General features: G+C 39.1%; 2 protein-coding genes across 8 annotated transcripts in view; one reads left to right on the top strand and one right to left on the bottom strand.

Annotated features, from left to right (window-relative positions):
* The window catches only part of efemp1 (EGF containing fibulin extracellular matrix protein 1), a 44,072-nt gene extending 35,167 nt beyond the window's left edge, over positions 1–8,905 (top strand). For all 5 annotated transcript variants that reach the window (XM_058795924.1, XM_058795922.1, XM_058795921.1 and 2 more), the window contains one exon: positions 6,916–8,905. In XM_058795924.1, the coding sequence (XP_058651907.1) occupies positions 6,916–7,077 (162 nt within the window). In that variant the 3' untranslated portion in view covers positions 7,078–8,905. The remainder of the gene's footprint in view (positions 1–6,915) is intronic.
* A 165-nt stretch (positions 8,906–9,070) lies between these two features.
* Positions 9,071–15,702, bottom strand: lgi1a (leucine-rich, glioma inactivated 1a). Of its 3 annotated transcripts, none has more exons than XM_058795918.1 (8): positions 15,298–15,702; positions 15,123–15,194; positions 13,124–13,195; positions 12,931–13,002; positions 12,605–12,673; positions 12,324–12,493; positions 12,076–12,240; positions 9,071–11,115 (listed from the first exon to the last, which is right to left on the bottom strand). In XM_058795918.1, the coding sequence occupies exons 1-8, from the start codon at positions 15,471–15,473 to the stop codon at positions 10,298–10,300; spliced, it is 1,614 nt and encodes a 537-aa protein (XP_058651901.1). In that variant the 5' UTR covers positions 15,474–15,702; the 3' UTR covers positions 9,071–10,297. The 3 variants fall into 3 exon arrangements, with proteins under 3 accessions (XP_058651901.1, XP_058651902.1, XP_058651900.1); XM_058795917.1 differs by having other exon boundaries at positions 9,074–11,115; positions 12,605–12,676; positions 15,298–15,700; XM_058795919.1 differs by lacking the exon at positions 13,124–13,195 and having other exon boundaries at positions 9,072–11,115; positions 12,605–12,676; positions 15,298–15,701.
* Between the last annotated feature and the right edge of the window lie 358 nt (positions 15,703–16,060).

Genomic DNA, 16,060 nt, shown 5'->3' with positions numbered 1-16,060 from the left:
TTTTTTGCCAGTGCTGTGATTTGAATAAATTAAAAAACAGTGTCACTGTCACCTTTTAAATAATTTCTGGAGGAGGATAGGGAACCAGTGGGAGTAGGACGGGAGAAAGTCTGTTTAGATAGTGTTTAATTGCACAGGCTTCATCTTTATATATTGGAATTAAAAGCATAATACTTCTAGGGAAATAAAATAACTCATATTGTGATATAGGATTTTGATCATACCGCTCACCCCTAACCTGTAGCTTATCCAAAATGCTGCAGTGAGGCTTTTAACAAATAACAAATAGAGACCACATATCACCTGTTCACCTGCATCATTACACTGGTTGCTGATTAAGTTTTGAATCCAGTATAAGGTGCTTTCATACTTTATGGGGGAGGGCTATAGTACCCAAGCTTCTGTGGTTGCGGAGCTTGGACCAGGACTGATAAATTTTTCAATTCAATTCAATTCATGTTTATTTGTATAGCGCTTTTTACGATACAATCGTTGCAAAGCAGCTTTACAGGAAATTAAGTTTCTACTATATATATATGCATACACATACGCACACATGTACATATATATACAGTGAGGAAAACAAGTATTTGAACACCCTGCTATTTTGCAAGTTCTCCCACTTAGAAATCATGGAGGGGTCTGAAATTGTCATCGTAGGTGCATGTCCACTGTGAGAGACATAATCTAAAAAAAAAAAAATCCAGAAATCACAATGTATGATTTTTTAACTATTTATTTGTATGATACAGCTGCAAATAAGTATTTGAACACCTGTCTATCAGCTAGAATTCTGACGCCCTAAAACATGTTAGTCTGCCTTTAAAATGTCCACCTCCACTCCATTTATTATCCTAAATTAGATGCACCTGTTTGAGGTCGTTAGCTGCATAAAGACACCTGTCCACCCCATACAATCAGTAAGAATCCAACTACTAACATGGCCAAGACCAAAGAGCTGTCCAAAGACACTAGAGACAAAATTGTACACCTCCACAAGGCTGGAAAGGGCTACGGGAAATTGCCAAGCAGCTTGGTGAAAAAGGTCCACTGTTGGAGCAATCATTAGAAAATGGAAGAAGCTAAACATGACTGTCAATCTCCTCGGACTGGGGCTCCATGCAAGATCTCACCTCGTGGGGTCTCAATGATCCTAAGAAAGGTGAGAAATCAGCCCAGAACTACACGGGAGGAGCTGGTCAATGACCTGAAAAGAGCTGGGACCACCGCTTCCAAGGTTACTGTTGGTAATACACTAAGACGTCATGGTTTGAAATCATGCATGGCACGGAAGGTTCCCCTGCTTAAACCAGCACATGTCCAGCCCGACTTAAGTTTGCCAATGACCATTTGGATGATCCAGAGGAGTCATGGGAGAAAGTCATGTGGTCAGATGAGACCAAAATAGAACTTTTGGTCATAATTCCACTAAACGTGTTTGGAGGAAGAAGAATGATGAGTACCATCCCAAGAACACCATCCCTACTGTGAAGCATGGGGTGGTAGCATCATGCTTTGGGGTGTTTTTCTGCACATGGGACAGGGCGACTGCACTGTATTAAGGAGAGGATGACCGGGGACATGTATTGCGAGATTTTGGGGAACAACCTCCTTCCCTCAGTTAGAGCATTGAAGATGGGTCGAGGCTGGGTCTTCCAACATGACAATGACCAAGCACACAGCCAGGATAACCAAGGAGTGGCTCTGTAAGAAGCATATCAAGGTTCTGGCGTGGCCTAGCCAGTCTCCAGACCTAAACCCAATAGAGAATCTTTGGAGGAGCTCAAACTCCGTGTTTCTCAGCGACAGGCCAGAAACCTGACTGATCTAGAGAAGATCTGTGTGGAGGAGGCCAAAATCCCTCCTGCAGTGTGTGCAAACCTGGTGAAAAACTACAGGAAACGTTTGACCTCTGTAATTGCAAACAAAGGCTACTGTACCAAATATTAACATTGATTTTCTCAGGTGTTCAAATACTTATTTGCAGCTGTATCATACAAATAAATAGTTAAAAAATCATACATTGTGATTTCTGGATTTTTTTTTTTTAGATTATGTCTCTCACAGTGGACATGCACCTATGATGACAATTTCAGACCCCTCCATGATTTCTAAGTGGGAGAACTTGCAAAATAGCAGGGTGTTCAAATACTTGTTTTCCTCACTGTATATACATACATATACACATACACATACACACAGAAGAAACCCAATATATTTAAGTTATGACAGACTTAACTTGGTAATTATGTGTTGTCTGAGGGTTGGCATCCTCCGTGGTCCTCTGGGGTGTTGCCATCATCTCTTCTCAGGTGTTTGATCATCTCGGATCTTTTTAAGGGTTGGATCCAGACTGACGCTTCAGTAATTCCTAGTTACCACGGATGATAAGACTGATTGCCAGTGTCATGGACCCACTTCTGTTGTTAGTGAGAACAGCTGGCATCCCCAGGACCTCAGCACTATCACAGAGACTGTTCCCCTATCCTCAGTGCTTCCTGTTATGGCAGTAGCCATCCTGTGTGTTTGGACTACTTACTGCTCTGTTACCCAAGTCCACGAGCCTGCCCCAGAGGCCTCTCCTATCCACGAGTCTGCCCCAGAGTCCTCTCTTGTTCATGAGTCTGCTGCAGAACCTCCAGGACCTCCAGAACCTTCCACTGCAGAACCTCCTGAGGTGGCGGCTTCCACTCATGAACTGTCCTGTCACGGCCATGGAGGCCATTCATGAACTCACAGTCTGTCCTGTCATGGCCATGGAGGCCGTTCATGAACTCTTTGCCCATCCTGTCACTGCCAAGGTGTCTATCCATGAACTCTCTGCTTGTCCTATTATGCCCATAGAGGTCGTTGTTAACCTGTTGTTCCAGTCCTGCCTGATCCGCCGTGGTGGTTATCTGCGCCATCGGCTCCACTGAAGTGGTTATCTGCTCCATTGTGGGGATCTTCGGCCCTTGATTTTTGGCCATCACAGGGTTAAAATGTTGGAAGCTGTGGTATCGTGGTACGTAGAGATCTCCCCATGAGGAGTTGTGCTGGGGAGTAACCATTCTCCAGATGCCTAGCATGATATGTCAGCAAAGCTTTTGTTTTCTCTCCGCCCCCTTTCCAGAGTCCTTTCACTGTTGCCACAGCACGCTCTGACTCACCATTTGCTTGCGGGTATCTCGGACTGCTGATAATGTATGTAAACCCGTAATCACTTGCAAAGTTCTTAAAGAGTGCACAGCTATACTGTGGTCCATTTTCTGACATAATAGTCTCTGGTATTCCGAGGTGGCTAAACACATCCTTCAGTGCTGCAATAAGTATATTGGCTGTGGCTGTGGGTGGTCAGCAAGGGTTCTCTATGTTCTGGCCTATGCTGTGAGCATGTACTGCAGTTTTCCAGTTTCCTGGCCACCAGACGGCCTGGCAAGCCCTAGCTCAGCACTTGACTATACCCCTGGTGACCATCGTCACCCGCACACCATGGGGTGGGTTAGGTCACTTTGGAAATAACCCCCATATCCTCCATGTGTTTCTGCTCAGAACACACCTTATCTCTCATAGGAAGGGGTACCCGGTGTGGGGATGAAAGGGCATATGGCATTGCACTCGGTTGCAACTCAATTGTGTAAGGCTCCTTTACATTTACATTTAGTCATTTAGCAGATGATTTGATCCAAAGCGACTTAAAATTTTATTTAATTTTAGTTCAATTAAATTAAATTAAATTAAATTAAATTAATTTCCCCTTTAATTTCCCCAAGCCCGAGAAAACTGAAGGGTATTTGGCTGTGTTGTCATCCTGTTGCTCATGTACTCTGTAGAGACGCTGTATTGATGTGAGGGCTTCTATTGTGGGAAGGCCCAGTAGACAGTCCAGCAACTACAGAAATGTCTTGTTCGGTAGTTTTATCCTTAACACTTAACTAGCCTTTAAATCACCCCTTTACATGAAGCTTATGATTACCTGGACCAAACAGCACTTTTCCTGTGGGCTGCAGAGCACCATGCTTCCGGGTGGAGAAGCTGCTGCTTGGAATTGCTGTTACAGCAGCTCCCGTGTCCAGCTTGAAACCATTCAGTCTAATGAGTTCATTCCACCCGTCATTCTCCTGTGGATACACCTCTCCCAAAAAAGCAAAATCTCCCCCCTCTTTGGTCTCCAGTTGCCTCTCTGTAATTTCATTAACACCACTTGTTGACTTACATTTTTTTGCAAAATGTTCTTTACGGTGACATTTCCTACAGTCAACATCTCGAACTGGGCAGTCTTTCCAGTGATGTTTCTTTAAGTTCCCGCATCTGCCACATCCCGATGAGTGGTTCTCTGTTTTCTTTTTAAATATTGTCTGCATTTTTCTGTCATTTCGGTGTATGGATTTCACTTTTGCTATTGGCTGCTCTGCTCCGCGTGGTATTGGGTGCTGCTTTTTCACCGCTGCGCTTTGTCTTACTCTTGTTATAGCTTTCTCTAGTGTCAGGTCTGCATCTAATAGTAAACTTTCTGACAGTGTGGTGTCGCGTATGCCAACGATGATCTGGTCTCTTATCAATACTTCTTTTAGTGCTCGGAAATCACACAGCTCAGCAAGTGAATGAACTGCTGTAATGAACGACTCTACACTGTCCCCCGGCTCTTGATTTTGCTTGTTGAATCTCGCTCTTTCAAAAATGATATTTTGTTTGCTGAGACAGTGTTAAAAGCTTCTGTAACGGCAGCATACAATTTATTTTGATCCTCACTTAAGGGTGACACATATAAAATCTCTTCACCATCTTCGCTGGCAACGTACATGAACGTATTTACCTGGTATTCTTGTGATTGTTTATCTAATTCCAATGCAATTCTGTAGCGCTCAAACCGCTTCATACATCTTGGCAATTCAGTTGTATTGGTAAAGTCGAACTTATCTGGTGGTGCTAGCTGTGAGTCTAACATTGGTGGGGCTGGCACTTCTCTCTCCATTTTCCCCTTAGACTTCTTATATGAGTGCTCTTCAGGTTTAGTTCGTTGTTACCCTACTACTCCGTCAGTACTACTCCGAACTGTTGCCGTCTGGTCGACTCTACAGGAACAGGAACAGTTTCCTCCCTCAGGCAATCCATCTCGTGAACACTTAACAATAAACGTGGAACACACAACACTATCACACATATATTTATTTACAACCCGAATTCTGGAAATGTTGAAACGTTTTTTATATTTTATTCACAATAGAACATAGAGAACATAACAAATGTTTAAACAGAGAAATTTTACACTTTTATCCACTAAATGAGCTCATTTCAAACTTGATGCCTGCTACAGGTCTCAAAAAAGTAGGCACGGGGGCAACAAAGGGCTGAAAAAGCAAGAAATTTTGAAAAGATTCAGCTGGGAGAACATCTAGCAACTAATTAAGTTAATTGACATCAGGTATGTAGCATGATTAGCTATAAAAGGGATGTCTTGGAGAAGCAGAGTCTCTCAGAAGTAAAGATGGGCAGAGGCTCTCCAATCTGTGAAAGAGTGCGTAAAAAGATTGTGGAATACTTTAGAAACAATGTTCCTCAACGTCAGATTGCAAAGGCTTTGCAAATCTCATCATCTACAGTGCATAACATCATCAAAAGATTCAGAGAAACTGGAGAAATCTCTGTGCGTAAGGGACAAGGCTGAAGACCTATGTTGGATGCCCGTGGTGCATCGGCATCAGTCATTGACATTACTAAATGGACCCAGGAATACTTCCAGAAACCACTGTCGGTAAACACAATCCGCCGTGCCATCTGCAGATGCCAACTAAATCTCTATCATGCAAAAAGGAAGCCACATGGGAACATGATCTAGAAGCGCTGTCATGTCCTGTGGGCCAAGGCTCATTTAAAATGGACTGTTTCAAAGTGGAAATGTGTTCCATGGTCAGACGAGTCCAAATTTGACATTCTTGTTAGAAATCACAGACGCCGTGTCCTCCGAGCTAAAGAGGAGAGAGACCTTCCAGCATGTTATCAGCATTCAGTTCAAAAGCCAGCATGTCTTATGGTATGGGGGTGCATAAGTGCATACAGTATGGGCAGCTTGCATTTTTTGGAAGGCACTATTAATGCTGAAAGGTATATAAAGGTTTTAGAGCAACATATGGTCCCCTACAGACGACGTCTATTTCAGGAAAGGCCTTGTGTATTTCAGCAGGACAATGCAAAACCACATACTGCAGCTATTACAACAGTATCGCTTTTTAGTAGAAGAGTCCGGGTGCTGAATTTGCCTGCCTGCAGTCCAGATCTTTCACCTATAGAGAACATTTCGTGCATCATTAAACGAAAAATACGTCAAAGACGACCACAAACTCTTCAGCAGATGGAAACCTATATCAGGCAAGAATGGGACCAAATTCCAACACCAAAACTCCAGAAACTCATAACCTCGATGCCCAGACGTCTTCAAACTGTTTTGAAAAGAAGAGGAGATGCTACACAATGGTAAACATGCCCCCGTTCCAACTATTTTGAGACCTGTAGCAGGCATCAAATTTGAAATGAGCTCACTTTGTGCATAAAATTGTAAAATTTCTCAATTTAAACATTTCTTATATTATCTATGTTCTATTGTGAATAAAATATTGGCTCATGTGATTTGAAATTCTTTCAGTTTTCATTTTATTCAAATTTAAAAAATGTCCCAACATTTCCGGAATTCGGGTTGTACATACAGGTTCAACAACAATAGCAGGCTAAAGGGTGCTCTACCTCTACCTCATGTTTGCTTGTTAATTTTGTCAGTGTGGATGCAACAAATATAGATTTGACATAAAAATGTCTAAGTGCATTTATTTCTTATCACCATCGTGAAAATTTGATATTTTTTGGTATTTTGATCAAATTTGATATTTCTCCATTCAGCAGTATATCTGATGTCTGTGTATTTGTTGTTAATTGCTTTAGCGGTTCAGCAGGGTTGGTGCGATGCTGGTCTTGACCAAGTCCCTGGAGGGCCCACAGGAGCTGATCGTTGATCTGGAGATGATCACTCAACACACAGCAATGAACTATCGTTCAAGCTCTTTACTTCGGCTCACCATCATCGTGGGCCCCTACCCCTTCTAACAATGCTGCTTCACACATTTATACACATCCAGACTGCTTGCATTGAAATTACACGCAGCAATGGTGAGATGTTATGAACTGTTCTATTGTGTCTTTATCTTGCAGTCATCATAAAATAAGCTGACTCTTTTTCAGGGCTCCAGACTGCCACCAAAATGGTTGCTAATGTGACAAAAAAAAAAAACATTTTATGATGATAGTTTAAAATCTAAACACTTTATTGGTTTGTCATATTTCATCATTGCCTGAGGCCGAGTTGGAAGGGGGGTCATGAGCAGGGCAGATGGTGTAGAGAGGATATTTAGTTTGATGGATCTCCATGAATGGATGCTTTTGAATGAATATCTACTGTAAATGAAGGACGGGTGATTGTTAGTCACACACAGGTAATACAGTACATTTACAAAAAGTGTCATCTAATCATAAGTTTATTCACATTTGCAAGTACAACTGATTGCTTTCAGAGTTAGTCAGTTAAAAAACTGGGGGCACAATAAGTTTGAGAACAAACATCTCAGTTAGATAGCCTTGGCATTATAAACTAATGTGACGGGAGTAACACGACTGGTGCCATGCTTCAGTATAAATGACACACTTTTCCTTTACTGAAATATAACCATTACTAAAAATTACCAGTGTTATGTTGTGCAGCGGTTTCATATCAAATATAAATTGGGAGTATGTTAGAATTACTTTAATCAGAAATTTGACAAATCTCTCAAATCTCATCAAACTACTTCTCAGAAAATTCACATTTTTAAATCCTCCAAAACTCAACCTCTTTTACTTCCATTGTAATCTTTCAATTGTAATCAAAATTCAACATTATGCTATTGCTTAAATTTGCAATTTCAAATCTTGCCTAACTGACAGGCTTTTTTTTTTTTTTTTAATCAGAAGCATGCCAGTAATAATGGTGTGTTTGGTCTGTTTAGAGTGAAATAACATCAGATAGTTTACTCGAAGCAGCTGTTTTCACCAAAAGTCAAGAGAGACGACATTTAATTGCAAGTTTGTAGGGCAGCTCTTAAATGGGAGTGTATTAGCGGTTTTGCATACATGAGTAATAATGATCTTAAGAGTGTGACGGAAAACTAAGTCTGATTCTGCAGTTTACTAAAATAAATATTACTGCAATTGATTCTTAAATAAATTCCAATACTTTATAGTCATTTTTAAGTATGGAGCCCTGCTAATGTAAGAAAAAGCATTGCCATGTCTTTATTAAATATTCCTGCACATGCTTGCACTTACAATTCATTGATGTGAAGGTGTACATGACTGAACAACTCTACTGTATAACAGCTTTCTTTTGCTGACTATTGTTTAACTTGTCAGCAGACAGACAGTAGTGTTTTGACAAAGGAATATTGAGTTACATATACTTTTTTTTTTTTTGTGGAAGGGGCACCATTTTTGGAGTCATTTCTTTCTAACCCTAACCTGCAAAGTTTGGTCACTAATAGATATAAAAGAGTGGTCATATGTTGGAGCACAATTTTTAGATCTTTCAAATGATGCACATTTTGTCTGTAAACATAGAAAGTGAAAGTGGTGACCTCCGGCAAGTTAAAAGTTTGCCAACCCCTGCCAATAGGTATCGTATGTTGGTTTAATTATATTGCTAACCTATGTTTTGCACTGATGACATGAAAGTAACCTGATTCTGGCTTTGCATTTCCACATAATTCATCTGCTTTCAAATAAATGGGCTTCAGCCTAACATTATTCACTAGCTGAAACACAGATATCCATATCAACATCTCAGAGCCTATAACAGGGATGAAAAATACAACATTAATATCCTCTTATGGAACTTTTTGGACTTTAATAAAAATTGATTTTTAATAGGTGACTGTGATTATTTGTACGCTGAACAAATACAGTTACAAATAAAGGGAAATACATATATATTTTTTTTATTATATGATTCATATAGTCGTGTTATAATCACTTCCTGTTTATCTAAAAATCAGGATGGGGGCTCAACAGACCTTCCTGGAGTTTCTAACATTCCTGAAGACATAGATTAGCTGCGTTAGTTGCATTGAATTGCAATTAGCAGAAGAGTGGTTCTCCAGTAGCAGGTTTAGACACAAATTACCTAATGGAATTGCAAACAAATGCCAAATGAGTCTAACGACAGTGACACACATTATTAGATGGTCATGGCCTTTTTACAGAACGAGAGCCCACATAATTTCTCTTTCCAAGCCGAAAGAAAAAATAATTTCATCCTGAATCACTGAAAAATTACCTCTTGCAATTTGACAATATAAAAAACATTTAACATTCTGGAAAGTCTTTATTTAAAGTTAGTATCAGTGTCTCCAAAATGTAGGCATGAAACTGCATGCATAAACGTATCCAGTAGAACAACATCACAGTTTCATCATGTCGTGGTATAGAATCTCTTCACAAATATTTTCATCTTGTTGAAAAAAGTACTGACATTGGTTGTACTGTTAGTAGTTAATAGGATTCAAACAAACAGGCAAATGCTAAAAAAACAATGGTAACACTACACACTACTAACTGTCTATGTGTATTTCAAATTTCCAATCTGCATATCAAGTATGTCACCCAGCTGCCACACAAAAATACATTGTTTACAAGTTGAGAAAGCAGTAAACATGTTGTCAGATTCATTTGAGATAAACATTAATAAATAGAATAGCAAGTATTTCAATGAAAGTACAGTAGCCACAGAGTAAAAACACAACAGAAATGAATGAGTGCAATGAGAAGATCATGTAAAAAAACCATAATTTCAATGGCGGTACCTAATTAACGGCACCATCATGCAAAGAGTCTTCATGCTGAGAAGAGGCGGGTGAATCTGACAAAAATTTCCTAGTCATATTTCACTCCAAAATCAAAAGGAGAAAAACAAAAAAAATTAAAAAATAAAAAATAAATAAATGGCGTTTTGCATAAAGAAAATGAAGCCTATTTAGGATCGTTATGAGTTTTAGGCATGGTGACAATATTTCACCTGAACACTAAGCAATTATTACTGTATTACAGTACAAAAAAAAAGTTAACACTATAGAGAACTGAATCCTAAAACAGACTTCATTTACTTTAAACAAACAAAAAAAGTTTTTCTTTCTTTGGATTTTAGAATTAAACATGACCTGGATGTGTTTTGGACAGGTTCTTCATGAGATCCATTGAGACACTCATTTATCAGTGTCCTAAACTGTCCCAATGAAGCAAATCAGCTACTCAAGTCAAGGACCAGGTGTTCATATATACGTGTTTGCCCCTTAAAACTAGAGCCAAGAAGGAACTCCCTGTTGTCAATAAACACCAGAGAAAAAGCCCTGGGTGCTTGAATGTTCAGTTCCTGAAAGTGAATGAACTGTCTTTTCTTTGCATCCCAGCGATAGACCCGAGTAAAGGCGTAGTCGCTGCCCAGGATAGCATACTGCCAGTTGGCTATCGAGAACGGCTGGAAGACCATGGAGCCACGAGAGGCCATGGTCTGGATCTCAGTGAACATGCTACCGTCCCATTTCATCACCTTGGAGTCGCCGATGAAGCGGGTCAGGCATATGTAGAGCTCGCTCTTCACGGTGAAGTGTTTGACTGCGTACACGTCCTCCATCTCTGGGATATCTGTACGCCGTTCGAACTGCTTGGTGCTCTTGCTCCACTGGTAAATGACCGGCCTCTGAGAGCTGCTGGACAAGATCAGATGAGGCTTCCCAGAAATCTCTAGATACTCCACATCCGTGTCACGGTGCCAGGGGTGCAAAGACTGATGGGAGTAGAAGCCATTGCCATTCCATTTATAAATAGTTGTCGAGCCGGCTTTGGAGCTGTCGGCTATGATGAAGAAAGACTCTTCGTCGATGTGGAAGATTTCCACATCATTTGGCTTTCGGACTTTCAGAATGTCAATGTCTTGGATTTTGATGAATTTGTTTGCGGAGACATCTCGCTTGAAGATGTGCGAGCCGCCGAACAGTTGGGCTACTATAATGAAGAGTTGACTATCAATGACTAGAGGTTTGCAGATGACAGTGGAAGTGCCTACGGAGGAAAGATTTGAGGAAAGCTGTATGAAACAAAGGCTTGAAAACCACCAAAACTATGGAGTACCAGTTTATTATGCCATGCAGTTTTATTATGCTGTAAAAAATTAGGGCTGCCCCCTAATAGTCGACTAACAGTTAGTCAACGAGAAGAGGCTTAGTCCATCAAAATTTTATTAGTCACTTTGTCGCAGAAAAAACAACAAAAAAAACACAAGTGGTGAAGTCACGCAGTCCGTGACGGACAGATCATTAACAGCTGGTCTATGTGTTAATTACAGTATATCAGTCAGGACATGCAAACGTTCATTTCGATCATCGATCTCAAATGTGGCTTATCATCTGAAACATTACATGGCTGCTCGCTCTAACATTAACCTAGAAAAATGTGCGATTTAACTTAAAATTATTTTTTGTCATTTTTGCTCCTACAGATCAAATATGTACCCTCAAAAAAAAAAATGCAATGTCTACATTTAAATGAACAGATTCAAATGGAAAACAAATACTTTCAGATTATGTAATCTGTATGAAACATACAGATGTCGACTTCATCACTGCAGCCGAAAATACAGAATACATCAATCAATGAATTATTATTATGTTAAGGCAGTGTTCTTGCTGTTTTTCCTTGACGTATTCATAATCATTACTTCTGCCGGTGCACTGTGGCAAGCTTTATGTGTGCGCTTGAGCGCTGATAGGCTATAGGCAATTAAAGGCTCATTATTATTAATTATATGGTTTATTAATATAAATGTGCGATTAGTCGACTAATTATTAGTCGATCAGAAAAATCTTTAGTCGAAGGCATCCCTAAAAAAATGTATTTTTCTAAACAACAGTTTGAGTTATAAATGAAACCGAAACACCTATAAGAGCTGAAACTGTCTGTAGACAGTATTGTGTGTATAATTATATGTAGATGTACACAACATTTCCATTGCTGTTTGCTTACTTGTGATATTATCAAAGTTCCTGAACTCCATTTGCACGTGATCCCACTCCATGAAACTACACCTGCCAATGAAAGGCTGGGCAAATACAACAAACTGGTCACCACCAAACCCAAAAGCCTCGACTGAAATGGACTGAAAGTCAAGAGACTTCAACAACGAAAAATCTGTAGAACAAATAAACAAATGTTAAGGCTTTTTTTCCCATTTAAAGTCAAGGAAACACAACGCGGTCTGTAATATTACCAACCTGTTGTTATGCAATCAAATGACTGTGCCACAAGGTCATTGATCTTCTTGCCCTGGTAAGTTTCAGGGCCATTGCAGAAGATCTGATCCACAGTTGCATTTGTATGAAACATCCAGTCGACTAACCACTTTAACTTACAGTCACAGCTGAAAAGATTTCCTCTCAGATCCCTGGATAAACGCAAAGAGTTTCCGTCTAGACAATGTCATCAAGATCTTATATCACTGACAGTTATTTAAATGATGTCGTACTGCTAAAACATCATACACTTGCATACATACACTTTAGTCAAAGCTTCCATCCCTTTGAAGAGATCTTTCGGTAGTGTCTCCAAATTATTGTACGCCAAACTTCTGCAATAACATTGGTAAGAACCAAATGCTTTCATCAGTAAAGAGAAATGACCAATTTTTATGTTGTGCAAAGGTCTCATGAAGAAGGCAACCTGGATTGCTGACTGCTTCTATTATTAGTGAAATAAGATGAATAATCCACTAAGAAAATGTTCCTATTATGACTGCAATGTTTCACTTGCAAACAACAGATAATGTGGATGAACAGAGAACTGATCAACAACATGCCAATGGTATTATGCAGAAATACTCACAAATGTATTAAGGACTTGAGTCCTCTGAAGGCGAACGGTGATATGGACTTGATTTGGTTATTTTCAATGAAACTGGAAGAAAAACAAACAGCAAGTCAAGTTGATGCACAATGCAAATGTTGAATAATCAGATCAACTGTTTCCTCATACAGCGTTAATTACTCATAAATATCACGTTCTGTGAGACACTTACAGATACTCCAGATGAGGAAGACCAAGAAATGCATCTTCATTTATAGAATCAAAGTTGTTTGCTGTGAAAAGTCTAGGAGATATAATATAGGGTGAATACAGGTAAGTGGGAGAACTCCTACAGTGGGACATTGAGGGGTATTTGTCTTTATAGGTTTATGATTGCAGTACTAAAAATCAGCAACATTATTACATTGATCTGAAAGTATGGGATCACACACACAGGTTTCTACAGTTCTGACGTCATTTCAGGAGGTGCTATACCACATTTGGACAGCTGTGGTTTCAAACATGTAAAATGACAAAGGTAACAAGTCAAATAATATTAAGGTTATGCAATAGCAAAACATGATTTTGAGTAGATTATTGTGAAATACTTTGATATAGCATATAACAGTGAAAATCACTGTTATTTAAAAGTTTTGCAGCAGTTTATTGGCAAACGTGGGATAATGTACAGTATTCTTGGCAAACTGGGACAGCAATGCCATTTTAAAGGAGGGGTATAAATTCTCAATTAGTGAAGACATATAATATAACATTTATCTCATTATATACTTTATAGAATATATTTTGTTATATTTTCCAAGAACTAGCTGTTCTGTTTTATCAATAGAGTCCCTGGACCACAAAACCAGTCTTAAGTGTCAATTTTTCTAAATTGAGATTTATACATCTTATACAAGCTGAATAAATCATCTTTCCATTGATGTATGGTTTGTTAGGATCGGACAAAATTTGGCTGAGATACAACTATTTGAAAATCTGGAATCTGAGGGTGCATAAAAATCTAAATATTGAGAAAATCGTCTTTAAAGTTGTCCAAATGAAGTTCTTAGCAATGCATATTACTAATCAAAAATGAAGTTTTGATACATTTATGGTAAGAAATTTACAAAATATCTTCATGGAACATGATCTTTACTTAATATCCTAATGATTTTTGGCATAAAAGAAAAATCGATAATTTTGACCCATACAATGTATTTTTGGCTATTGCTACAAATATACCCCAGCGACTTAAGACTGGTTTTGTGCTCCAGGGTCACACACATATATATCTGTTTAGCTTAGTGAAGATCTTTACCTATTTAAATAACTTTGTGTGAGGAATATATGTTAAAACAATGCTAATAATTGCTTCACTCCCCTTGTATTCACTATAAAGTGACTGGTCCATGAACAGATGCAGCTCTGTATCAGTGTGGACAGTCACTGACTACATTAAATTAATTACCCTTAGAAAATGTACCATGATAACCACAGCTTCTGACAAAATACCATAGTATGTAGCTAATATCATAGTACTAAAACGGTTTAAATTTGGTTATACACTGTCTAGAAAAACAAAGTTTGGAGATTTCATGTTTATTTTGATTTTAGACAACAATAACTGTAGAATGGTGGAAAATGCTTGAATGTGACAAAAATGTGTCTGAATATTTAATTAGTTTTATTGGAATAAAAAACAGATTTAAATCGATTTGACTACATTCGATTACACAGTAAACAAATCAGGTTGAAAGTTTTTTAACAGCACTTTCACTTTTTATAGTATATGGTAACTTACAAGGGATTATATTTTTGTCAACACTTACTGTAAAGGCAGTATATCTGATGCTCTATTAAGATATTCATATGCAATGCACACTTCACTGCGTTTTAATATATTTTAACCATGCACAGTTATAAGCTTGCCTATTGTCTAGTAATTGTATTAGGCAATGCATATAATAGGCTACTGTTAGTGTTTTAAAACATGTTGATCATTTTTTATAATGCATTGATTTTACTCATTAAAGGAGTAAACAAGTCTGACTACATTTATGACAAAGCGGTTTTTAATGTCTATCATAAGGTGTTATGAAGAAATACCATTATTACATACAGTCTGTATTGATCAGACAAAGCATGGGTTGATATCTATAACAACGCTCTCTCTCTCTCTCTTTGTGTGTGTGTGTGAGTCATGTAGATGTAGTGATGCTGATGAGTCTTACAGAAGATGGAGGGCTGGCGTGTGAATGAAACTCTCTTTAGGGATTTCATTAAAGCCGGACTTGACGAATGATCTGTAAATGAAAAAGAAATGAATAAACCAACCAACCTCTGAGCACAAACTGAAGCTGAACGATAATCAATATTACTATCGCTCGTGATTACTGCTGCGCTTACAGTGAGATGACATCAGGCGGGAAGCTCCTCGGTATTGATCCGGTATTGGCACACAAGGCGTTATCTTTGCTGCACGTGCATGAACCGGGGCAGCGCGCTTGTCTCCTGCGGCTGCCGTGAAGAACCAGCATCAGCGAGCACAAGAAGCAGAAGAGCACGGTCCTTCTGAGACCCATCTTCACCGAACCCCGAGCCTTCACCGATGCAGTCCCGACGATTGCGCTGCTGCGAGCCACGAGCTCATAACGGAAAGCAATCAACCAAATAATAATGTATTGTTGTTGTTGTTTTTGTCCAGATTTGTGTTAACTGCACGAGCAGGTAGAATCCATAGAAATACAATCAGCGCAGAGAAAGACAGTCAGCATCACAGTCGGAGAATGGGCGGGGCTTATCCGATCCACTTGTCTCAAATTGATCAAATACGAAGGATTTACACAATTTTCTGTATTGTATTTCTTCACCACGTACCTTAAATTATATTGCCTATTAAAATTTGTCAGTGACATTAATTGATTTTCCATGGCTACTGCTGAAGCAGCACGCGTCCAGAGTCACGTGGTTCCTGTTACTTTCCTCAGAGCTGGTCAGAATGAACCAGTAACAGTCACTTGATTACTGGCGAAAGTCTTTTATCTAATAATTAAATAGAGGTTTGAGACGCGGATTTCCATTTGTTTGTGAGGGGAAGCACATCGAATTGCTAGTTTTAAACGTTCAAATTTTAAGCTACTGTTTGTACTCGCAAAAAAAAAATGAAAGA

This window comes from Onychostoma macrolepis, chromosome 13, assembly GCF_012432095.1.
Source record: "Onychostoma macrolepis isolate SWU-2019 chromosome 13, ASM1243209v1, whole genome shotgun sequence".
In the NCBI taxonomy this organism is placed as follows: Eukaryota; Metazoa; Chordata; class Actinopteri; order Cypriniformes; family Cyprinidae; genus Onychostoma; species Onychostoma macrolepis.
The sequence above is the reverse complement of the archived record's forward strand: the minus strand, read 5'-3'. Positions and strand labels throughout refer to the sequence as shown.